At 43.5% G+C, this 25,638-nt stretch overlaps 1 protein-coding gene across 1 annotated transcript in view; it reads right to left on the bottom strand.

The window, feature by feature from the left end:
- QSOX1 (quiescin sulfhydryl oxidase 1) overlaps nt 1-25,638 on the bottom strand; it is a 735,474-nt gene that overhangs the window by 13,392 nt on the left and 696,444 nt on the right. The window contains exon 10 of the mRNA XM_069641454.1: nt 21,270-21,414. Coding sequence (XP_069497555.1) covers nt 21,270-21,414 — 145 coding nt within the window. The remainder of the gene's footprint in view (nt 1-21,269; nt 21,415-25,638) is intronic.

The following is a 25,638-nucleotide window of genomic DNA, read 5'->3' on the forward strand; positions in this document are numbered from 1 at the left end:
GCCTCCATATGTTTCCTAGTTTCCCTAGTATATTTCTCTCCCAGATGTTTTGCAACATGGGTAATTTTCATTCTATAACGTCAGTGGACATTCTGGTATACTCCCCCGACATGAATCCGTTGATGGGTTTCTCAGATCCCCTGTTTTACTCTCCTGCCAGTTATCTTCCCACAAAGTTCACATTCAATTTCAAAGTGCCTGGTCTATTTGACTGCCAGGCCTTCCTCTTTGGGCTTTCTAGATCCCCTGGGATACTCCCCTGCCAGGTATCTTTCCACAATGTCTTATAACCGTACATGCTTCTGGTGAATTGCCTGGTATAACCCCTGCCAGAAATACTTTGTTGGGGTCCTACGGGTCCCCTGATATACCTCTCTGCTAGGTCCCCCCACCCCCAATTGTCAACTGCCTGGGGTGCTCCTCTCACCAGGACTTATTATGTTCACTGTCCTATAATATGGCACAGTTGTATCACTTCATTGTGTTTCTATTTGCTTGCTTATGGTAATACTCGTCCAACTTTCCCCGTCATGGACATCTCATAGATAGGGACTTGTCCAAGTTTTGTTGCAGTCTTTATCTCATTAGTATTTATTTGTTTAGGTTAATACTTGCACCAACTTTCCCTACAGTGACATCTCACACATGGGACTTGTTAAAGTTGTGTCATTGCATTTTTATCTTGTTGCTATTCAAGAGTTGTTAATTTATTTACTTGTTCACATGCATGTCGGTACGCCCCAGGGTCCCCAACGGCTTTGGGCAGACTCACCGATGATTTGCAGTGTCCCCAACCTGTGGCGTGTCTCTGCGATGAAGCTCCCTCTATGGGACAGCCTCCATTATGCTGCAGACCTTCCTGCAGCACTCCTTCCAGCTCCGCGCTCACCCGTCCGCTTCTCTTTCTGGGCTGGACCAGACAATGCTGCCTTCTAGCAACGGCGGTATCCCTGGGGAATCTGCTGTTCCTCCCGGTGCTCTGACAGTCTTCAAAATGTGCCTGCGATGTCTCTCCTTCCTCTGCACCAAGCCAGTAAGCGACTTTTGCGTCAAACAACTAGTCTGTATATTCAGCTTTGGGTTTCTGTCAATCCACATCAACTCCTTCCTCCTCTTCCTCATCTCAGTTCTTGAAGCTTTATGGGAGTTGAAATCCATAGAGATCAAGGGATTTTTAAATTGATGTTGTTTAGAAGTCTTACTTAGAAAGACAAAAAAAAACAGGAAATGTTGTAGGTGTTTTATGTATGTTTGGGGCATGAATGGAACTCTCGAGTGATTTAAAGGAGGGGGTTTCTGGGCTCCACAATAAGGAGAATTTTTGGGATGACAAGCCAACAAAGGTTGTGAACTAAATGGATAGAGGACTTAGGGTTCAAGATATGTGTAAAACAGTGGATGGAATGAGTGAGAAACTCATTTTTAATTAATTTTGACTGCAGTTTTCATCACGTACAAGAGAAGACACTGTGTTCATAGGCAAAAGATAGGTCTGCTTGCTAATAACCGTTGTTGAGGGTAGACAGATGAGACTTGTAGCACTTGCTTTGGGACAGTGAATGAGTTTTGGACAGATGTTCTAGAAAGGGTGGACATGGTTTTGGGGGAGACAGGTGAACAGGCTTCAGGCACTAGCCTTATTCCACTCCCAATGGGGCACACTGCAACTGGATATTTTTCTACCTAGCTGGATCAGTAGGGCATGAGTTATGGCTAAGGAGCAAATAATGAAAGTCAAAAAGATGAGGAAGAAGCTTAAAATTGGGGATTGGATTGCGGATCTCCAGCTGCTATCTACGTTTGCAGAGGGTGATGTATGAGGGGACCGAGACTTATAAATACATTGCGATGTGGGCATAATGCAATGACTTGTATGAGTGACTGGTACTGTTCCCGCCCACTGAGTAGATTTGTATGGGTTCAGCTGTAAACTATATGATTTTGTTGGTTAGGTTTAATGTGTTTTTCTCCTTTTTCTCTCTCCTTACTCTGGATCAACTTGTGCTGCTCCTATGTTAAATCTATGAGTGAACAAGATACTTTACTACAGGGGGTAGCTAAGTACACCGGCTACAAGTATTATGGAAAGATGTGATAGTGAGGGTTGAAGTATTGAATTGGATTGTATAGCATGATCTGATGTAACAGAGTATACTTTAAAATGTGTCCATATCTTGAAAAAAACAGTTTTTCATATCCACCCCTTGTTCCCTTTCCCTTTAACCACTTATATCACTTTATTATGCCATTATTTGTCTGTTTATGTACAATTTGCAAAAACAAAAATACAACTTATTAAAAATCAGTCGTAAAAACACATGGATCCGACCTAAACCGGGATAGCCTGATTATTTTACCATACCCTTCTTATAGGTCGATGACCTTGAAACTCTTGTTCTTACTCTTTCCTCCACTACTGTTCCTCTTGGCCTTACTACTCTTCACCTCTCACTCCTCCTTGCTCCCGATAGTATCCCACCTCTCAGTTCACCTACTTCTGCTCTCCTCTTCCCTCCTAATATTCCTCCTCCTCTGCCTCATTATCACCTTCACTTACTGACACTCACACACAGACATACAACACAATTGGTGTCACTCTCTTAATCCCAATACTTTACCTTAACTCTCTACCAACCCATCCTCCACCTACTGTACAACCCTCTCTGGTGTCTTGGTCCTAGACCACCTCTTAGCTCACCCGAACACCTCTCAGAGAAGACACTCCTAGGCATGTATAGCCCTCTCCTTCCCTTCCCTTCCCTTCCCTTCCAGCACATTCTCTAAACTCCCACGAGTACTCCGGTCAGTTGTCTCCTTGGACTCAATTGCCTTTCTGCCTGCTATGCAGCCTCTAGTGTCATTTGCTCTATGCGCCCCTCCTGTATCAGGTAAGTCACTTTCCACAGGTACCTTTGGGGGTGTTTCCGGTTCTCCTCCACTGCTGTGCTGCTCTCTGCTGGTTCCAGCTCCGCCACCACTCCTCCACTACTCCTCTGCTGCCTGCAGCCCCTCTTGCACCCAGAGTCCACTACCTATCCCTGGTGCTATCCAGAGGCGCACATGAAGAGGTAAGCCCTCCTCTGGGCTTGTGTGCACATTCTCTGTCGACATCATGCCCGTGCTTTGCACTGCGGCTGAATTGTATGCTGCCAATTCCTGCCTGCATTCTAAGATCTGGATGCCTCTTGCTTTGGGCAAACATGCATGTGTGCACTCGGCGCCATTGCCTCTGTTACTTTTGTCTCTTCTTGATGGCTGCCCTCACCCTCGGCACCAGAGTGCCTCTGAGGGCTGCACGAGTTGCCATGGTGCTTCGTTGTATACAAAGCTCCTTATTGGCTGCCTGCTATTCTTTTAGGCCAATTGCAAGACGGCAGGCGAGGGTCAGTATCGGGGATGTCATTTGAGGGTCACCAGGGGTCGTGACCCCTGGGGGCCACAGTTGCAACCCCTGGAACTCCCCTGTGACCCCAACTTTAAAATAAAAAGCTATTCCCTCCCCCTACCCCAAAAAATGGGTGCTCCTGAAGTAGCAGGCCCTCTCGTTGCAGGGGGGCACCACCACACCAGGTCTGGTGCGTCCCCGGCCCATTGCTCACCCATCAAGGTGAAGGCTGGGCTGGGGAGGCACTCAGAGGTTGGAGCTAACCGTGACATGTGGCATATGTCACGTTCAAGTCCAACCCCTTCTTCCTGGGCTTCCTTGCAGCTCTCATACAGGAACCAGGAAGCTCCTGCAGCTTCCTGGTTCCTGTTTCTGAGCAGCACGGAGGAGCCGAGGGGGCCTGGAAGGACGGACCGAAGCTGCAAGAAAAAGGTAAGAAGGCTTTTCTTTTGTAATATGATGTATATTTTGCATGTGTGAAGTGCGTGTCAGATGAGAAGGTGTGAGTGACTGGTTGGTGGGTGAATGTGAAGTGATGCGATGTGTGTTTTTGAATGTTCTGGGTGGGTGGGTTGTTTGTGTGCCTTTGTAGAGAATGCAATGAGTGGATGCAAGAGAAAGTGTGAGTGACTGGGGGTGAATGAGAAGTGATGTGTGTTTTTGAATGATCTGGGTGGGTGGATGTGTGCCTACGTAGAAAATGCAATGAGTGGATGTGTGTATGCCTGTGTAGAGAATGCAATGAGTGGATGTAGGAGAATGCGTGAGAGTGACTGGTGGATGAAGGAGTATAAATGGGATGGTGGGTTTTTGAATGTTCTGGGTGGGTGGGTGCTTGCGTGCAGCGCCTGTGTAGAAAAATTAATTGGTGGAGGTAAGAAAAGGTGTATGATTGATTGACTGGTGGGTGAATGAGTATGAATGGGATGGTGTGTTTTTGAATGTTCTGGGTGGGTGGATGTGTGCCTGTGTAGAGAATACATTGAGTGCATCTAAGAGAAGGTATGAGTGACGGGTGGATGAATGAGCATACATGTGGTAGTGTGTGTTTGAATGTTTTGGGTGGGGTTCGGAGTTTGCCTGTGTGGTGAATCCAGTGTGAGCGAGTGCGAGAGGAGATGCATGGGTGAGTGACTGGTGGGTGAAAGGGGATGCATGTGTGTGTGTAAGGCCATGGGAGACTGTGGATCACTGGATCATTTTTGCCACATCCTTTATTGACTTTGCATGTTTTACTGGTATTTTTGGGCAAAGGCAAGTTAATGTGTGCCATTCCCTGGCTAGACTGGCATTTTGCTGCAGTCAGTCTAGTCATTGCTTACTGTGACATTCTAATAGGTTTCTTTTATCGTAGTGGTAGCTGAATCATATATACATTTACAACCAGGGAATTTTGTCGATACTAAATACTGGTCAATTTGTTAATTTTCAGGCCTTGCTCGTGCAGCATTATTCTCCTGGTTAAACAACAGCACATGTCTCCCCAGGTCAGTGCTTTTTTGGCTTGTTTAACACAGCAACGCCACGGATCACACGTACTTCTGTGTCCATTGATCTATAGATGTTTCATACACTGGCTGTAGCCCGTGTTCCACATTTTGGTTACCCTGTTAGAAATACTGCATTATGTATGTTTTACATATAGGCCCCACGTCGAATCTGGAAAATGGCATTCCCCAATAGTGTTCTCGTGGACAAATCATGCCTCCCTCTGTGCCTCGGTTCTTATTATCTGGCTGAAATGAGAGCACCTGGAAACACGGGTGCTAGATGAATATAAAAAACCTGAAGGTTGTTTGCAATCACTTCCTGTGACATCGCTTGGGGCAGGGGCAAATTACATCACTTCCTGTGATGTCATCAGGGGGACAATTGTGTGACGTTACTTCCACTACCCCTGGCATTTGGTGAAATGACGTCCCTGTGCTGTATAAACTTCTTCTCTAACCTTGCAATACCAATGACAGACATTCCACTCGCTTGGTAAACTGCCATGAGGCAGAACACTCCACCTCCATTCCTGGACACTAATCCTTCTCTAACTGCTTCGGTTTTTCCTGCTTATCGACAGCTTACTGTCCACCACTGACAACATCACCACCATGTAACGTATACTTTGTTTGTGCTTTAGAGTGCCCCTCATGTGGGTGAGACCTTCCCTCTATGCTCGCTACTTCTAGTCTTAGTGACAGCCTGATTAACGTTGCCCCTCTCTCCTTAAGGTTAGGCTTGGTCACTCTGTGTAATCACACCCATTTGAATTATATGCTGTCTGATGTAGCCTCCTGTAACATGATCTGAGGCTTTGGCAGTCTGTGTACTCGTACTGATTTGATTCATATGCTGCCCGATGTAGCCCCCTGTAACAGGAGGTGAGGTTTGGCCAGCCTGTCTGTACACACCGTCTGTAACAATATGCGTTTTCTTGCACTAATGTACCGTGCACTTTCTGTAACTAGCGCATAGATGCCTCGGGGCTTTGTGAGCTGAAATAAATGCAAAAATAAATAAATAAATACATTCAGAACCAGTGTGCCTGATCCTGGAGTGTACACAAAACTTCCTCTGACCCAAGTTGGTCAGTGTGACCATTAGGCCTCCTACAATGTTCATATTTGGGACTTGCCTGCCAACAGCCCTTCTCCCTCACAGCCTATGTTTAAGTTTGGTAGGACTGGGCAGCCTGCCAACATGGCATCCTGCCCAATCTGAACGCAAGTATCATTGTCCTGTCTTTCTAGATTTCCTGCGACACGGGTAGGTGCCAACAAAATCAAGGAGCTAGAGGCCATCAGCCTCCAATGCAGGGAGGTTGGAAGAGTCTGGGGGAAGTGATGTCTGGAGGGGGATTATCACCTCAGGTGCATTAGCACCCTCTTTGGAACTTCCGTTTGGCTCGGAATGAGAAGTCAGTGCAAATTCAGGACACTATTACCCATTCGCACCCGGGAAAGGCAGATTTACCAATCACAATCCGCCTTTCCCGGGCGTGATTGTGCATTCACTGCCCAAACGGTTGATTAAAAAAAATAAAATGCCCGCTTTGGACCCGTTTTCCATGGCAGCTCCCATCTGAAAAGGGAGCCGGTCCCTTTTCTGTTTTTATGGCGGTCATTTTCTCTGACTTTTTTTCTCTGACCCGAGATGTGTTGCTGCTTAGCACATCTCCCATTGGAATGATAAAAACAATGAAAACTATCCGCACCCCTGGAAATCCTGGTTGCAAATAGCTTTCACACCCCAGCTTTGGGGCGCATTCGGCATTTAACAGCCTGCAGTTCGAGCTGAGGCCCTCGCTTTGCTCAAGCCTCCCAAAGTTTGGGCTGGCAGGCCGTTAAATGCCATGTCTGCCACCCAGCTGGGGCGTGAAAGCTACAGTATTTGCTCAGAATCCGCATTTATGCCCAGCTGACCAAAGCAGAAGGCTCATTTGTGCCATGCACCCACCCTCCCTGTGCGCCCGCTACTCTACTTCCCCATTCTTTTCTGGTGAATTAGAAAAACATTTCATGGCGATAGCCCAGGATGTTCCCTGGTTAATACCTCCCTAATTATTAGGGTAACCAGACTCTCGCCGGTTTCTAGTTCTACATTTCTGGTGCACTAGCCCACCAGTTTCCCGCCTCCCCCTCAGATGCTGCCGCTGCTGGCTGGCACCTGTCTTTGCGCTGTTCAGTTCTACTCTCCATGGCCCTCACTCCTACTGCCTTTGCTTTTACTCGTCCACCTCACCGGTACCCAGCCAGTTTTCCACCTCTTCCAATCGGTCTCCTCTTCCCACTGAGGCGGGTCTTCAAGTATCCCCCGTCTCCCCTACCTTTCTTCTGAGGGATGGCTGAAGCTGCTCCTGATGCAGTGCCCCCCTCTGTGCAGCCCAGTTGCATATCTGCACAGGCCAGTCTGGACACCACAGCCTATGGCTGAAACATGAGCGATTTCTCATCACTGGTGGAGCCTGAGCACTCTTAGGTGGGGGATTCCAAACATGAGGCGAGCTGAGCCCTCCTTAACGCCCTTGCTTCAGTCCAGCCATTAAGTCAGGGATTCCAGGCGCCTCTTGCTTGGAAATGCCACCTTGAAGGATTAATTCCCTGTGGGAAATGAAGTCACAGGCATTGATGCCCTCTAGAGTAACAATAGAAGTTAACTCTTATATGGTGGGTTAGAGTGTCAGCCATTTATATCTTCTGTGTCAGCAGACGAGATGTTAAACTCTTATCAGGCAGGGGGTGGTGGGTGGGATTAATGTATTAGAAGTATGTATTTTCTGAGTATGTGTTTGTGTTGAGTGGAGCACCAACATCTCCCACAAAGGCGGATAGAGGCTCTGACGTGCGTCTCTGGGAAATGCAGGGCACAGAGGAGAACAGGGGGAACACAAGGCCCTTAAACATCGTTATCGAATGTAAGGCGGTTTAAATCTCCCTTAATCAGGTTTTGGTGGTCTTTTTGTTTGCCAACCATGTTGCCTGGTTATGTCTGAAATAAACTTTGGGGACATGTTGCCTCTATGGAACAATGATACTCAATGTATCCAAGTATGGCTGATAATTGAATCACCCCCCCACACACACACCCTTAGATCCCTAGCTGGCCCAATATTCTGGGAATAAAATATTCTATGCAATTCTCAAGGGTTAATACATCCTGGAACAGAATTGTGAGGCCAATACTATCTGGCATAGAATTAGGGGCAAATATATCCAGACATGCCTGTGGGCAATATCCACTCTTGCATCGAAGTGGGAGGCTGATACGTATTGGTTTGGTATTGTAGGTTTCACAGTCTTCTAGAATTCAAACGTTGTGGCCCCTATTTTTGATTAGCCATTTCACTCTGGCCCTACAATGCTTTGCTATTGAAATTATATGCAAGCGCTATAGGCATATACCCCAGCATTGGGACTACTATAGAATGCTGTGGGCACCTAACACAAAGGAGAGTGGGTAAGCCATCTGGGTATATTATTCTGAGGTTGAGGGGACAAGAACTCAATTTTGACTAAGTATTCAAGGGGTCTATTTTCCCAGCAAATCCTTCCTGGTTGGTAAGTGGGTATTCCCACAAACATCAATCCAATCAAACACAAAACGCACACCACTCCTGAATGGCGGACAGGCAGTCAGAGATGAGAGAGGGAGAAGAGGTGGCTGAGGGTAGCCTGTTAGATGAGAACCGTTCTCCAGAGTTTCTGCATTTCGCGCTTAGCGCCGATAGAAACAAGGTAAGCCCCCAGGCAGGGGTCCTCTACAGCTTTAGGGACCGTCTCCAAACCTAGTTTTAAAAAACATATATTTTTCTCTCTTCGTAAATTACAGCGCCTTTAGAAACAGAGCGGTACTGCAGCAGTGATTTATTCACTCACTACATTTACTGCGACAGCATCATTGTATTCTCTCTTCACACCATGAGTGAATCATTCCTGACCTCCACGGAGGTAGGTTACTTCTCCTTATGGGTTATCTGGTTAACTACAGAGTTGGATGAGCGCTCTTAGCATTCTCCCCGATTATACTGCGATTATTTTGTCATACTTGTCTCACCTTATTTCATTATTTTTATTTTTTTAGGTTCAACTCCGATACTTACCACTGTACATGCGGTTGCCTGTAGATATACACACAACTTGAACTATATTAAACATCTTTGCTTGGAAATTCCTGGCACCTAAAGTGTGGTAGGTTCTAACCTTATCTCTCTATATCTTTATTTATTTCCACTTTATCTTAAATGATATATTTCCTTCACCTTTATGAGTTCGCCATGCATTCCAATGTCCCCTACTTACCTGCATCTCCAGAGATTCTTTAGCTATATAGCTGCACCTAGATTTTAAATTACTTTTTCTTTTTCTTTTCTATCTTTCATGCCTGTACTTTTTAACCTTTTCCCCAGATCTGATTACGGTATTAGTACCCAGAAGGACTCGCCACAGTACTCCATTTCTGGAATTGAGCGCTTTGAAGGATTAGACTTTTTATGGTCTGACTCAGTTAGGAGCATTCTTATTTAATGTACATTGACAGGTATGTATATTACTCTGTACTCCACTATTTTCCTCTCCACTTACCTACCTACCTTATCTACCTCTTGTATTCTCTGCCTCTACCTTGTACTACATTAAGTGTTAAGTCACTTCCACTCCACGCTACACTGGGGCTAGTTCAGAGTATGACATTTTATCATCAATGGAATTGTTTTTATGTGAACTCTGTTTAGAGTAAATGTGAGTCCCAATTAGTGAAATGAGATCTTATTAAGCATCCTGTTCTCCACACTCCAACTTTAATGTTTATTTATGAGTATATAACTACTTCTGAGGGCATTCTGTCATCTATCATATTTTGTACTAGATATTTCTACGTTATAAACTCAGTTATATATGTTGAATCTACAATCTAGTGTGATTTGACAAGTTCCAGTAGGTTTCACAATTGTACCTCAGTTAAATATTAGGACCTAGGAATTTTGAAAAATGTTCATAATTCTGAACTATATTTTGAACATGGAATATGTACTTTGAATATGTTGGTTGTAACACTCGGAACTCTTTCTTTAACAGTCTGTTTAGGCTATTTGAAGAAAGGTAACCAATCCTTGAAACGCTTTGCCTTAGAAAACGGACTTACCTTGGTTTTCTTCTCTGTACAATTTTTTATGTTATGTACATATGTTATATATACATTGCTATGAAACAATTATATATACACCTTTTTTCTCTAACTTTTCCTTGTGTGATGTAATTATTTCCATGTGCATTATTTATTACATTTGAACTCTGTATAAACGTCACATTATTTGGATTCATGCCAACCCCGGATAGTGTGCAGGAGACGGGAGGATTCCCAGGTTGAATCTTTTTTCTCCATTTTTGTATAGGGATTTTGGTGCCAGGATCCCAGTTCCTCCCCCGCACCTTAAAATCTTACTAAGATTATCCTATTTGAATTAACTATCCAAGTAACTCAACTATTAATAACCTATAGGTGTGCACCACTGTTTCTAACCATTCCATTTTAGAAAGCCCACACACTGTGCAATGCTAACCTATTCTATAATATTTACACAATGCAGTGTAAAATTCCTTGATCATATTCATCTATCCCACCTACCTGCCGAGTACAGGAGTTTATATTAAATTATCACCAAATCTTTTATTAGCACATGGTCTCTCAGCCAATCCGTATTTTTGGGTTCAGTCAATAACTACTGAAATTGACTGCATTCTGCATGTTCTGACTTCAAAGGCAGACAGGGAAACAACAATGCAATTTACATGGAAGATTTAACTTCAGACACTCCCTCCCTCTCTTCGAGGATCTTTTTTGGACTGCAAAATGCAATTTTGTGTAGAAAAACTGTTCACTTTTGACGTTATGCTCATGCTAAACCCATTCTAGTTCAACCAAGTTGGCATTTAACATGCTGACCTGATGACAACCTCATTTTTTAAAGAATTACAAAAGGAAAGCACATTAAACTTATTTCACGGTTTGAATATTTACTTCACTCACTATTAATCAACGTTTTCTTCTTTACAACCACAACTCTAAAGCCTACATGTCTACTACCATGCTAATGGCCTTATAAAACTTGTGAGGGTTAATTATCGCTTGGGAGAATAGCCCTGCCCAGCTTATGGCTCTCTGCTTCGCCTTGGGATAAACCTGTGGGTGCGTCATTATCCCACGAAAATACCTCCTCCCTCTGTCTATAAGGCTACATTGTTCAAACAATTAATTGAACTTGGGGGGGCTTTACTTCATCGCTGGTTAGTGTCCCATGGCAGATGGGAATCATTACTGATCGCTCCGTTATGTCACTGTTACATGGTCTCTTATTCACGTGAAATCAGTTTACGGCCTCCCACTGTCCCCATACTACCGACATGATTATACATTTCAGTTATTTTGTTTTAATTTGATTTACTTTGTTACAAACCTATTACAATATTTCCTCGATCTAGTCTGGTTTGTGACTTTACTGAAGGAGGTTTTTAAATAATGTAGCTGAATTAACTTTTTGATATGATTAAGAACCTGATTTGATGATGTAATTTCATTCCTGCTAGAATCGAGGAAAGTTGTTCTCCTGCTAGAAACCAAGTCCAATATATGGTCAAGGATTCCAAGTCTTTAGAATAGCTTGTTAGAAATTGGGTTCTTAATGAAGTTAGAGCTGTACATTCTGTAATTAAATGTTTAGCAGATTGTAGTCGTCCTTTGACAGTCTGCAATAGGCTTCAGTTTCTGGAATTCGGTGACATTTTTGTTACTACTTCTTGTGTGGTAAAATGTTTAAACGTAGGCACATAAATTCTTGTAACTCCGGGCAAGGACATTTGGACAGATAGAGTGGAAGTTGGCCATTTAATCTTTGGTCTTGTCCCATCAATGCCATTAATTTATGTGCGTCTCGTCTTGAGTATTAATCCAATCTACTCTCTCGACGATTAATTTAGCCTTCGCTGGGTTCATTATTAGAATTCCCTCTGTCTAGCGAGTATAGCCAGATAGCCAGTTTTGGTATAAGATTTTTCATTTGATAAAAATCCATTTCCTTCGTGTCTGATCATTAAGTCGCAAGATTAGGAAGGGGGGAAGAGTGTCCTGCATAATACATTTGCAATACAGATCAACAATTATCCATAGGACAATTGAATGAAGAGATTGTAATCCCCATTCATATCTCACTAGGTCTATTGGTAGACTTTTAGTAAGTTGGAGTACCCGTTTCCAGAAGGCACCTTCTAGAAGATCCCGGGATTTCCATGGTAAACCTTGTGCTGTTTTAAGTTAAAATTGGGATTAGTTTTTGTTTGTAAAATATGGCAATAGGAATTGCAGTAGAGTTGCTGTATTTTTCTTCAAAAGAATTGCCTGTGAGGTAAATTCTTACAATTAGATCTTAATGTTGTCATCCATCTACTTTGATTGAAGTTGCAGGTAATATGAATTCCTAGATAGGTGATTGATTTTACTTTCTCAAGTCTTTGTTTACCAATATACCAGCCCTCTTTTGCTTTTTGTTTACATGATGCACTTGCTAGTGAAATTATTTTGGTTTTCTTAATGTTAAGTCTCAGAATGTTGTTTTCCATGTAGTTTTCTAATACATTGATGCTTCTTGGAGTCCTATTATTGTCTAATCAAATAGAGCCAAGTCGTCGGCATATGAAACACAAGGTATCTCATTGCCATACATTTTTGGAGGGAAGGCTCGAATCGCGACTTGGCTCACGTTCATATCAGCCAGATAGATGCTAAATAGAGCAGCTGCTAGAGGACAGCCTTGTTTTAACCCTTTAAAAGTAGTGATTTATCCAGAGAACATACCTTCTTTCGATAGCCGTACTTGAATTGAGTTTTTAGGAATAAAGAGCTTCAATTGCTTCTTACAGATCTTCAGAACAACCCCATGCATGCATCTTTTCCCATAATTTCTCACGGCAAACACTATTGAATGCTTGTTCAAGGTCGACAAATGCGGCATATATTCTTGATTTTGCTTTGATGGCTTTTAGCTTTAATAATGTCAACAAAAACAAGTTAAGATTGGTGCCGCCCCCGCTTACAAAGCCCGGTTGTCTGGGGTCTAGTCGGCCAGAGCGCTTTACTCACTTGTTTAGATGTTGTAGTAGTATCGTACTAAAGAACTTTCCCTAATATATCAAGCAAGGCAATGCGGCGATAGTTAATGGGTTCTTCGCGATTGCCTTTTTTATATATCGGAATGATCAGGGCAGTTCTCCAGGACGGTGTGACTTCTTTAGTCATTAATCTCTCATTAGATAGCAACATACAGAAGTCGGCCCAAGCTTCTGGGTTTTGTTTCAAGATAGCATTGGAGAGCCCATGTGCACCAGGAGCTCGCAAAGAGCTGACTTTTCTAATCAGTATAATCAATCGAATTTAATATAACAGGATTTAGTTGTCATCTTTTGTTTTTGCCAATTTATAATTGTTTTGTGCCGGAAATAATTTGGTAAAATGCATCAGCCATTGGTTTTCTGATACTCCATGTGATAAAATGGCTAATTCGAAAGTCATGTTATTGAGCTGAGCCCATACGTCCTGGGATTTCTTTTGAACAACTGCATTTCAACATTTGTGGCAATCAGCCAGTTTTGTATCATTATTTCCTGGCTCTTATGAGCTCAATTTTGTCCTCAGTCTTACTTTTTTCAGTTTGTCGCAGATCTGCTCTGTATTTTCACCTGACCATCATCAGATCTTTATCATAGACATGTAGTCTTTGAAATGGCTCACAGCCTTTTCCTTTATGAGTCAATTTGAAGGCAAATAAAACTCTTTAGTAGTCTAGGGGCCCATTCGTAGTCTTTAGATTCATGTGATAGATCTGAATTTCGCAATGGTTAATTCTTAGTCTATTAACTCAATATCCAACCTGTAGAGGTGGTAGCGATCAAACATCTTTATCTGGTTGCACTGTTTTCCAAGTTATCACTAACAAATTGTGATCGCTATTTGTTGTTGGGCTTATTGTAAGAGTGTATTAACATTCTCATATTTCGGGAGACATAGAAGTTCTAAATGGGCCCTTTGTTTATTTTGGTTCCATGTGAATTTAGCTGGTACATCACCTTCGGTCTGACCGTTTAATATGAAGAAGTCACGTAGACTTATATCGCGCTCCCACTGTGCTGCTCTAGGGTTTAGGTCAGATAGTTCCATTAGCTTGCCACTGATGTCTATAGTTTTGATGTTGAGATCGCCAAATATAATCATATGTGGGTCGCTGAACTCCGAATACGTTGCATTATGTCATTACCATAAGTCATATGGTATCAAGAAAACTGGAGGTTCCCATTTTGGCTGAATTCCAGTATAGGTTGAATATAATCAGGTTTTTTGGGTCAATATAGACAGGTCTTGCCAGTCGAATAATAAGCATGGTATGAATGAAGTTTCAAAAGTGGGGTCTTGAGATATCAATTTAGGGTGCTCTGTGCTCAATATCAAAGATGCGTCGCATGCCTGTGAAGGTACAGAGTTTTTCCCCTTGCTCCGTTGTAATCAATAAATCAAAAAAAACTCCTTCACACATTGGCAGCGCCACTATAGAAAGAAATTATTCGGGAGTAGTTATTACCAGTAAATATTTTTGCTTTGAATATAACATGGCAGCCCTTAGTTGAGATGTTTTTCGGCAATTACTAGGCCTTTTTCAATCAGGGCAGTATCTGCTTATATTTTTGATTAGTGTCATGACCACTGCTTCCAAGGAGTCAGGACCAACCCAACACCCTTGGAAGCAGGCTCATAACATATACCATCGGCGCCAGCCAGTCCCAATGGGGACCTTTTGGACCCTGTCCTGGCACCGGTGGTGCCAGGCTCATAAAATGGACCAGTCCCGGCACAGGAAGCGCCGGGCTCATAACAAGTGTGAAAGTGCTTGGGTGGACCTACCTGCAGCAGACCATGCTGCTTACTTACCAGCAGAATGAGGTTTCATTCTCTTCTGGCAGGGACTACTTTTTCTTTTGGGTGGGGCAGGCACCATTCCCTGGATCATTGATGCTGGAACCCTTCTGGAAGCAGGAACTCTTTTTTCCTGGGCGAGGCTGTGGAAGGAGACACCTAAGCACTCCTGTGGGCTATTTAAACCACACCCGATTGGTGCAACGTGCTTCGCGTTATTCTGCATCTGCAGCAGGACGCTCACCGTGTCAGCTCCAGGGAATCTTCAGCTCCGGATCCTGTGAATAAGAAAATTACCTGCTGGAACCAATCTGCAGTCTTCAGCAACTCCTGCAAAAACAAAAGGCACAGGTTAGGCAAAAGCAAGGTTGGCGCTTCAACTTACCCGATCCATCGGCAGCATCTGAGGCGTTTTTTCTGCATTTCTCGTCCGGCATCGGGCCTGCAAAGACAAAGAACATTGGTTACTAACGCTTGGTTGCAAAACGACTTACCTGCGTTACGCTCGCCCCAACGCTGCTCGCGCCGCATTCCATCACCTGTAAAGACAAAAAGAGACATTAAGGTGCATTCTACAGCCCTAGAGCAGCCTTTCTTCTTACGTGCCATCCTATTCTCCATCTTCTTGCTTCGTTCATTGCCACGAACCGGGAGGGCATCTTCTTTGGCACCGGCAGCAACTGAAAAGGAAAAAGACAGACATTAAAAGAGAGCAATCTAAAAAGAACTTTAATACTTACAAGTCACGCTCGTGCAGCAAACGGCGGCATCGCTCTCAAATCACCCTCTGCAATCAAGAGGCTGAACTCGAATCCAGTGAAGTAACTGGACCCAGCGCCCCTGCACCAGACGCAGGATGGAGAGCCCGGCATTCACCTATTTAAGGTGAGCGCGACTACAACCCAGTACCACGGGGAGAGAGGGAGAGAGGGGCTTGGAACTTCTCCCAACCTTCCAGCCACTAATACCTAGATTTTCTACTTGCAGACACCTCACCCTTCGGGTCAAATTTTCAGTGAAGAAGGGGCCTAATCCGGGAACCAAACGAATCCTACGCCTAACGCTGAAGACGGTTTCACCGCCCAGTCAAGACCCACGCCTCCGAGGGAATCAGGTGAGCGTTACAATTAGTTGTCTGCAGTAATGCAGTAAGTTGCACGGTTGTTTAGGGTTAAATCCCTCCTGCAACGTATCTGTACGGTCTCCACACGTCGGCACCGTACAGAGACTTTGCAGGAGGGATTTAACCCTAAACAACCGTGCAATTTACTGCATTACCGCAGACAACTAATCAAAAATATAAGCAGATACTGCCCTGATTGAAAAAGGCATAGCAATTGCTGAAACACGTGTCTCAACTAAGGGCTAACATTTTATAATAAAAGCAGAAATATTTACTGGTAATAACTACTCGAGAATGATTTCTTTCTATAATGGCACTGCCAATGTGTTAAGGAGTTTTTTGACGTGTGGTATGAATGAATTTGTTTTTTTTTTGTCAAAGAATGTCAAACCTCATCCGAGTTTTATTAATGTTAACAGGCCTGAATATGGTCACCCTAGTAATCCTTTTGGAGCTGGATTTAGATAGACATCAAATCCGTCGCAAACAGGAGGGTCTCTAAGCCATGTCTCTTGGCAGCATATGATGTCAAGGGTTATCGGGCACTTGAAGGTCTCCAGGCTGCGGTATCTGTGCACTTATCTTGAAACCAAAAGGAAGGAGATCTTGCAAAACAGCCAACAGAGTGATCTGTATAAATCTGGAGTTTAAATGCAGGACAACCCAGTCTGTTCTAGACTCAATTACAAATTGCACAATACGAATGTCATCAGAGTCAATTTCTAGTAACTTAGAGTAACAGTGCAATAGTTTTATTACATTCACAAGATTTAGAATGAGACCATCTTTACAAGGTAATAATCTCTCCATAGTTACTGTCATTGATCTTGGTTTCTGAGATCTAGTTTGGGATTTGTCTCTATTTTTTTGCTCAAATTTTTTGCGAGCCGTTCTTAAAATCTGCTCTGGGGAAAATAAGGTGTTCTTTGTTGCAGCATTTCTTTTTTGCTCCAGTGTCTGAAAATGAGGAGGCGTCTCAAGTCTGAGTCTTTACCAGGAGGTAATTTATACGTTTGAAGGGGATTGCTGCATTTCTAACTTCAGGTGGTCTGCAATTATCAATCACAACATTCTGTGTAGAGATCTGAAAGTTAGCCGATTCATCGCAAAATTATAGCAATCTTCATCAGAAAATGTCGATATATTCATTAAGTCTATTGTATCCAAGTTATTGTTCTCTTCAAAAGCCGGAGTCGAATTAGGCTTACGCGATCATTTAAGGTTCTTTGAGATTGTAATTGAGCTTCCTTGGGTGAAGGTTTCCTTCTTACGTCTGAGTTTTCAGCACAAGAAGAAACACCAATTGGCTGCGGTGGTATGGAAAAGCATCTTAAAAAGTTACGCAATCCATTTGTTTTAATTTTCTTCTTCGATTGTTGGTTTTTCAATTTTTTAGTTTGCAAAACATCTAGTTTTTCTTTTATTGATTATGGCTCCCCCACCCCTGTGAATTCAAAAATAGGAAAAGGGCATTGCGCCACTAGATCGTACATAGGTAGAGATTGTTTTGGTATACTTTAAGTTTGTAAAGCTTCGTCAGTAATCTTGAGTTGTTGAGCGTGGTGATCTCTCAAGGAAGACAGGGTATCACGGGCATCAACTTCTTCAACCTCTTCCTGCTCCTGAAGATTTTTGTTGACGGAGTTCGCTAAAGTAGTTGCTGCAGGGTTAGAATCGCATGACATTAATGGGGTTTCAGTTGGCGGGTTTTTCATAGGGAATTGATAAAACTTCATATGGTATCTCTTGAGGGATAGGTATAGCTCTTATCTTGTTACTAGAATTACATGCCCATTGATCTTTGGTGTGGGCATTCCTTGCCCTGTCTCAAGACTAGCAGCCCTCATGATATTTTTGTCACTACCTTCTCCGCGGGCCAGATCAAACAATCTCTGTTGCCACTTATTTGTCAATACTATTTGTTTCTTTAATCGTGTTTGAACTTGCAAGGTAAACAATTCTAAAAATATTAATTTGCTGTGAATCATAGCTAGAAGAGTGGCTTAGTCTTTGGTAGTTTCGTTCATTCCCTCAAATAAATTTGATAAACAGATTTAATGTATTTGTTAGGGAAGACATTAGGCTGGATTGGATTCGGGCCATGTTTAATGTTGAAGGCAGAGGTGCCGGCTGAGAAAAAAGCAGAGACACAGTGTTAGATTCACTTTCTAGCGATTCTGAGGATTATGAGGCATAGGAAGCACAGGATCTCGTCCTCTTAGGAGAGTGATGGTACAACTCTCTTTCAATGGGTGGCACAGACTGTTGTAAAAACGCGGGGTCTTTGCTTCTCAATTACTTCAAGGGCTAACTGGGTTACATCAGGAGTGTTAGGCATCAGGGGTTCGTATGACTGGCATTCGCAGATGAAATTAGTTTGTCTGCTAGGTATCTCTCATCAAATTGTGGTTGATTTTGCCCCTTCTAGGTTTAATTTTTTTTGCTGAATAATTGTCGATTTAATCTCCGCAATATCTTGGGTTAATCTAGTTATCAAGAGATTTTTGGGTGGTTACACTTAATGGATTTCCTTTTTCGTTTGTAGAGGGACATGACATGGGCCCAGTGTTTATAGATAAATGCAATTGTTGGTAATCCGGAGAATCAGGTCACATAATTAATTCATCCATAAAGGCACAGTCATCTTCTGTGTATGAGGACCAGCTCTGAATAGTTTGTGTTTTTATTCCAGAAGACTCAGATTCAGTAGTAACGAAAGACGTTGTCAAAGCTTGGTTAACGGTATTGTTGGTATTACTATTCTTAGTCATATTTGCAATTAGATCATTAATCAACGTGATCTCATTATTAAAGAAGAAAGTCTGTGGTTTCAGAAACGCATTGTGGTCATTAGACGTTTGTAAGGATTTATATTCAAGGGATGGCGCAGTTGTCATTTCTGCTTTTTAAGAGTCTGCATCAGTTATATTTGCAGCACTACTCGCTGGAGATAGGAAATTCTCTTTACGATTAGGTAGTTTCTCCGAGCCTGTTAATTTCTCTGCATCCGATTCAACCAACTCACCTGGGGAAGGGGGATTACAGTCGGGATTATGTTCTACATTATTTCAGGCAGTGTTAGGGGGTGTTTCAAGAGACGGCAGTTGATCGTTATTATCTTTACTGGCTGCATGTAAAAATATAAGTGCTACTGAAGAGCTCACCTCAAGCTCAGTCACAGGTATCGATAAAGTAGGTAATGAAGTTGTAGATGTTGACGTCCTATCATCACAACGTTTCCCTTTCGTGTGAGCGCATACATCGGCCGGTTGGCATTTTCCTGATGACAAGGGCAATAGCTAACTGTAAGAGGTGGTGGTGATCAGTTTTAACGGCTCACTGTTTTCTCGCTTTATCCCGCTTACAGAGATTGCGAGACTGCTCAACTCTGCGAAAGTCTGTGCGCTCTGCACTTGCTGGGGGTTTTGTAGGTAGTCACTCCCCTTACTGCAGCAATTGAAAGCAGACTCGTGTAGAAAGTCCAAAGAGGCTGCTCAGCTGTGCAAACCGTTGTCTTGGTGGGTGGCAAGAGAAATGGGCCATTTCAGGTATTAGGGTATGCCTTTCTAAAATGTAGGTAGACCTTCAGAATATTCTCTTGATTACTGTAAAAGGACATCTAGTCAAAGACTTAAAAAAAAAATGTTTACCATGTCTTCTAAGGAACTAGTGAACCCATGTTGTCTTGGATTCTGCAATCGGCTAGCCTGTCACTATACATATCTCGTTAGGTTAAAAGAAATCCAATCTATAGCCCCAACCACTGAAGCTTGGCTGCTTGAACTATAGCATCAAGCAACGGTTTGGGGGGCAGGCTTGATCTGTAAAAGCCCTTCGCTTAGGCCCCCTCAAGGAATTAGGGCCGTTACAGGCCAAGCCTGCCCGACCCACTGCTTAACACTATTAGCATTTGGGGTGCTCTGAGGTCCTAATAGTTTTAGTTTAAGGGAACACGGTGCACAATGACAACACAAGTCAGAGTACCTTTAAAGAAAAAAGGCCCGTTCTTCTATGTTCATGAGGGATGTCACGGGAGGCCAGGGTGGATGTTGAGGAACCAAGGCAGCCGAACAGCAGGCAAATCTGGGAGGGGGGCTGGATGTGAGAGAGGTAATGGAGGTGGGAGGGGTGGAGATGGTGTCGGAAGTGGGACTGTTGCAGAGAAAAAAAAATACTGACACAAGGGGAGTGGTGCAGGAAGCTGGAAAGGACCTGGGTTTATACTGTCTATGCAAGCCCACATTCATAGCCTACTGATTGGGTGGCACCATTCCCCCAGGTGCTAATGTAATTCCTAGACACCCTTTTCTTGCTGTTGTGGGACATACTGCATTCAGCAGACTTGCAAGAGCGAAGCCCATGTGCTCTGTCTGATCAGATTCTGTTCAGATGTCTATCCAGAACAGGACTGCGAGACTTGTCCTTGGCCTCAAGCTCAGGGATAGTCTTTCAAGCTCTGAAATATATTCACTGGCTCCCAGTGGTTGCAAGGATCAAGTTCAAGACCCTCCGCAACGTCCACAAGGCTTTCTGGGGCCTGGCACCGCTCTGTCTCCAACTTTCTCTTCCAAAACCATATTCCTTCTCAAACTCTATGCTTATCCACTTCCAACTCTCTGAGGGTCAGACGCTTCTCCAAGCAGAGAGTTTGGAGCAGATCTATCTCCTCGGCTGGGGCCTCCCTCTGGAACAACCTCCCTGCCTCTCTCAAACTTGAGCAGTACCACCTCTGGTTCCGGAAGCAACTCAAGACCTTCCTTTTCACTTCTGCTTTCTCTTTCTCTACCCTGCTGATGCCTTTGACTGCTCTACACACTGGTCACCTGAAAACCCTCTGAACTCAGGCCCAGGCTCCTGCATGTCCAGTTGCCCTCGCAATGCCTCTGGGCTCCCGAGTACTTAAGGGTCTGTATCTGAAACTCTACAGTCCCTTCTCTCTGCACTTATGAGCCAACCGCTGGCTGCACTTGTGAGTTAACTGCACTCCCCCCCCCCCACCCCATAACACTTCCCCCGGGCATTTCTTCCCTTCTTTCTTCCTTTCACTTGCACAATCTGAATGACCTAGTAAGATTGTTATTTTGTCCTCCCTTTGTCCCCCTCTCCTCTCCCTTGTCTTGTCTTGTCGTGCCTAGAAACACTTGCGAACAGGCGCGTTATAAATGCCACAACATATATGCATGTGGGATACGTGTACAATGGGACGTAATGCACAAATGTGTGAGGATAAGATGATAACCAGCCTTGTGGCTGACATACAATGCAGGTGCTTCCCAAGACATGGCTGTTCATGTGCCTCAGTTGCACTGTCCTTACCTGCATCTTGTGGCTGATTAACAGCAGACTGCACAGTCAGCACATGGAACAAAGTCCACAGGGCGCAGGGAAAGCCACGGAAATGGGGCCTGGTGCCTTGACACCACACCCAGGTCGTATTGGCTACCAGCACAGCTTTCAAACTCTGGAAAAAACAGAATTAACGTGAATCAGGAGAAAGAAAAGGTTACATCAAATAGACACGAATGTAAGCAGTCAATCACAACAGTAAAAGTGAAGAGAAAGAAACAACAACAAAAAAGTGACAATTGGGAATGACCACCAATCAACCAACAATGCCTTGTGAGCAGACCTGCTCAGATTCACTCCGCGCTACCTGAATCCGCACACCTAACCACAGGAATGCATTATAACCAATTACCCTCTGCCTGCTTAACTAGTCACTGGTTTCTCCAGGGAAGTTGCATCATGCCCTTTCTCGTCGCACCAGCCTAAAAAACCAACCACTTCTTGCACCTCTGATAATTCCTTGTTTGGCAAATCCAGACTAGGCAAATGTGGCATCTGGGTGCAAGGGCCTCTTGAATGGAATACATTTATCTCTGAAGACCAAATCCAACTATGCCGTCTTTAAGAGGGATTTAATAATCTGTATTTGAACTAGCATCTAGGCCACTTGTTACTCCCCATCACTGCCCAGTCCTGGTTGACTAGCGCTTCACAATGGTTACGATCATAGACGTGTACCTAATTCATGTATTGTCATTCATTCACTCAATTAAACCAAGCCTCCTGGCCTGCTGACAAACCTCTTCTCCAGATAAACTAAGTCAGGCACCAAAAAGAAACCTGCTCCCCTGCACCTCCACCATCCGCCACTGCCTTTCATGGAACAAGCTTTAGGTTTGTCCATAAGGCAAACGCCTATTGCATCTGGCCCCACTTCCCTCTGAAAAGGGACACTGAGTGACTTTCCCTTCCATGGTGCTGTGCAAATCCTCCGCTTCAAGTGCAATTTTCTTCTTGCACCCTCCGGCCAGAGACCCCCCGCCTAACCTCACCCCCAACCCCCATACATCCCTCTTTTCCTACTGATTCACACTGGGCATCAAGTGAAGAATACATGCCAAAAAGAAAAGCACCAAAGAACAAAAGGAAGAGAATGACAGGAGACCTTTATGGTACGGTGGCCAGATGTACCCAAAATTAAAAATGTGAACACATTTTCCAAGTTAATATAAAAGACATAGCAATTCAAAGTCTTAGCTACAAAATAAAGGCCACTGCCTTTCATGGAACAAGCTTTAGGTTTGTCCATAAGGCAAACACCTATTGCATCTGGCCCTACTTCCCTCTGAAAAGGGACACTGGGTGACGTTCCCTTCCATGGTGCTGTGCAAATCCTCCGCTTCAAGTGTAATTTTCTTCTTGCAACCTCCGGCCAGAGACCCCCCTTAACGTCACCCCCACACCCCATACATCCTCTTTTCCTACTGATTCACACCGGGCACATCGATCGTTAAAGCATTTGATGCATGTTCCATTGTAAAAATGAAACTGAGGCGAACAGGAGAAACACACAACAAGAGACTATAGAGAAGGATGAGAGGAAGAGCAGTAGCAAAGGAAAAGAGGAAAAACTGCAACAGAAAAGAAAAGGACAAAAGGATTAAGGGAAAAGGAAAGTTCGAAAAGAAGAAAAGATCTGAAAGGCAATCAGGAATGCAGCAATGAGAAAGGCAGCAGAGAGCGAGGGGGAAAAATAGCAAAAGGCAAGAGGAAAAGTAGTAATACACAGAAACAGAGCAACAAGTGAAGAATACATGCCAAAAAGAAAAGCACTGAAGAAAAAAAGGAAGAGAATGACACAAGACCTTTATGGTAGGGAGGCCAGATGTACCCAAAATTAAAAATTTGAACAATTTTACCAAGTCAATATAAAAGACATAGCAATTCAAAGTCTTAGCTACAAAATAAATGTATGACAGACCAGAATGGCCAAGTCTCAAGAATAATGGATAGACCAGTGAGATTTAGGGTATCTTCTGCTTCATAATGTTGGGGGGAGGAGTGTAAGAGCTGGGTCGCACAGCCCACCTTGTAGACCATTGCCTAAATAATTAGCAAACAGTTCAGCTAAGATGTGAGATGTCAGCTTACATCTCTATGGGTAGTAATGAATGGGACAGATTCCAGCTCATTCGGGGCTCCAGTGCTCTGTTTGGTTCAGTCAGTAACATGCAATGTATATAGGTATATCCTTGGTGGTTTATGCATTATTAATCCTTCCATTAGTAAAAAAAGGTTTTCATTATAGATCAATACCAGACGACCTAGGTTTCACACAATAAGGTGCATTTTCAAGGCTATTCAGGTAATCTCAATTACATGGGCTAGTGCAGGGTAACCATTTTTGATTCATGACCCAAATAGTGTAAGATTTGGAGTACACATACCTTATACTTTTAAAAAGATTCAGGTTCTGCAGTGGATGAATTGCAGTGGATGAATTCCTTGAGTTGGAGTACTCTGTCAAAAAGTAGAAGTGCCCCAAAGATCGCTGGACTCTTTGCTTCTAGAAATTGAAAGAAAAAGTCCAGCGACTTTCAGGTCGCTTTATACATTTTGGCACAGTACTGTGTAGTAGCTTTTACCTATGCGAAAACCACCAGAAAAACATTTACAGCTATGAAACACAAAGCTCTATGTTCTATCCTACAGATTATGTTTCTAAATCGCCTCCATTTTCACCATTAAACAGTGTTTTTTCACAATACTTTCCTGGTGGCATGAAAAATGAAAAGTTTCATCCAACATAGTGCTGTTAATTGCTGTAATGAAATGAAAGGAAATATTTTATTTATATCGCGCCCGTACACAAGTGTTTGAGCGTTACCAGGCAAAAAGGGAGGGGAACAAGGAAGAACAAAAGAAAGAAAACAGCAATCTTACTAGGCCCAGTGACATTTAAGAAAGCGCAAGTGCATGTAAAAGGAGGGAGTGGAAAGTGCGGAGCAGAGGAGAGAAAACAGAAATAAATATTAACTGCCTGATTCACGGAATTATTTGCCTGAAACAAACAGGGATTTTCGGGCAGAAAGGCACGCAAATCTGCGTTTTTCACGCAAATAATTCCATGAATCAGGCTGTAAATAAAAGAAATTATTAAATAAATATAGGCGATAAACCACTGTATGCACCACTTGCATAGTATTTCTTAGACAGGGCATGAATTAACATTTTTGTGTTCCTAGGGGTCTACCCTCATATGCTTACCAAGGTGGAGACCATTTTCATTCTCCATGCAGATGCTGCTTTCTGATCTGTATTAATATTGTGCGATGCCCTAAGAACATGGTAAGACTTGCACTGCACCCAAGTTTCTTGCATTATATGAATCATACTAATTTCTAAATCTGTTCTATGTCTTATTTATAAATCTGTTTCAACTGTGTAGTGTGATGAATCGGTGATGATTCCTCCCTGAAACCTGGCCCGAGCCCCTTCTCATGTGTCCAGGGAACGGCAGACGCTTCCTGATCCTGACCATGGGGGTCATGTACTGCAGGAGGATACCACATTTTTAATGGATGTTTCCCAAACAGCAGAAGTTAAAAGAATTAATTTTGTTGTTGAGAACTACATGTCCCATAATCCCATGAGTACTGGGACGAGGTAGAGGGCTGAAAAGGCATGTTGTAGCAGAAGTCAGAAGCAAGCCCAAAGGCCCACACCTGAAGAAACCTGGGAGGCATAAAAGTCCCCCTCAAGTGCAAGCAATGAAAAGGAGCTGAAACTATGACTGGAGTGCATGCAGTAGTAGCAGAGGCAGAAAGAAGGAGGCACAGAGCTGGCAAACCGAACAGAAGTGGGAGAACCAGAGGCACGCCGGAATATGGATGCAGCAGATTCACCTGCTTGTTCTGAGAGGGTCCTGTCCCCCAAACTCTGAAGTGCAGAGGCAGCGCAGCAGAAGACATGAAGAGAGGCTGTTTTTTCACTTGTGAGCCCGATTGCTGTGCAGGAAATGTGTCGGAGACCAAGGCAAGGAGCTGTGTCGAGTCGCAGTTCTCGGGGGCGAGAGGGGCTCCTTGTATGAGAAGCTGGACTAGAGACACCCAAACAGAGGAAGGGTGTGGGTCCCTGTGAAACCAAAAGCAGTAGAAGCTGTTCCCGAAGTCGAGCAACCCGCAGAACAAGGATCACAGAAGCTGGTGAGTCAAACCTGGCTTTCTGATTCTTTGCTGCTGGCAATAGTATACAGTCTAATCTTCACTCGATTAGAAGCAGAAGCGAGCCGAAGTTGTTTGTTGCATTTCCTAACAAGGGGACAATGGAAAGTAGCACTTGCATGTGAATGGAAATGTCTCTTTTACTTGAGTGAAAGCAAATGCTACTTAAAGACATT

This window comes from Ambystoma mexicanum, chromosome 1q (genome assembly GCF_040938575.1).
Source record: "Ambystoma mexicanum isolate Mex_15411 chromosome 1q, UKY_AmexF1_1, whole genome shotgun sequence".
Classification (NCBI taxonomy): Eukaryota; Metazoa; Chordata; class Amphibia; order Caudata; family Ambystomatidae; genus Ambystoma; species Ambystoma mexicanum.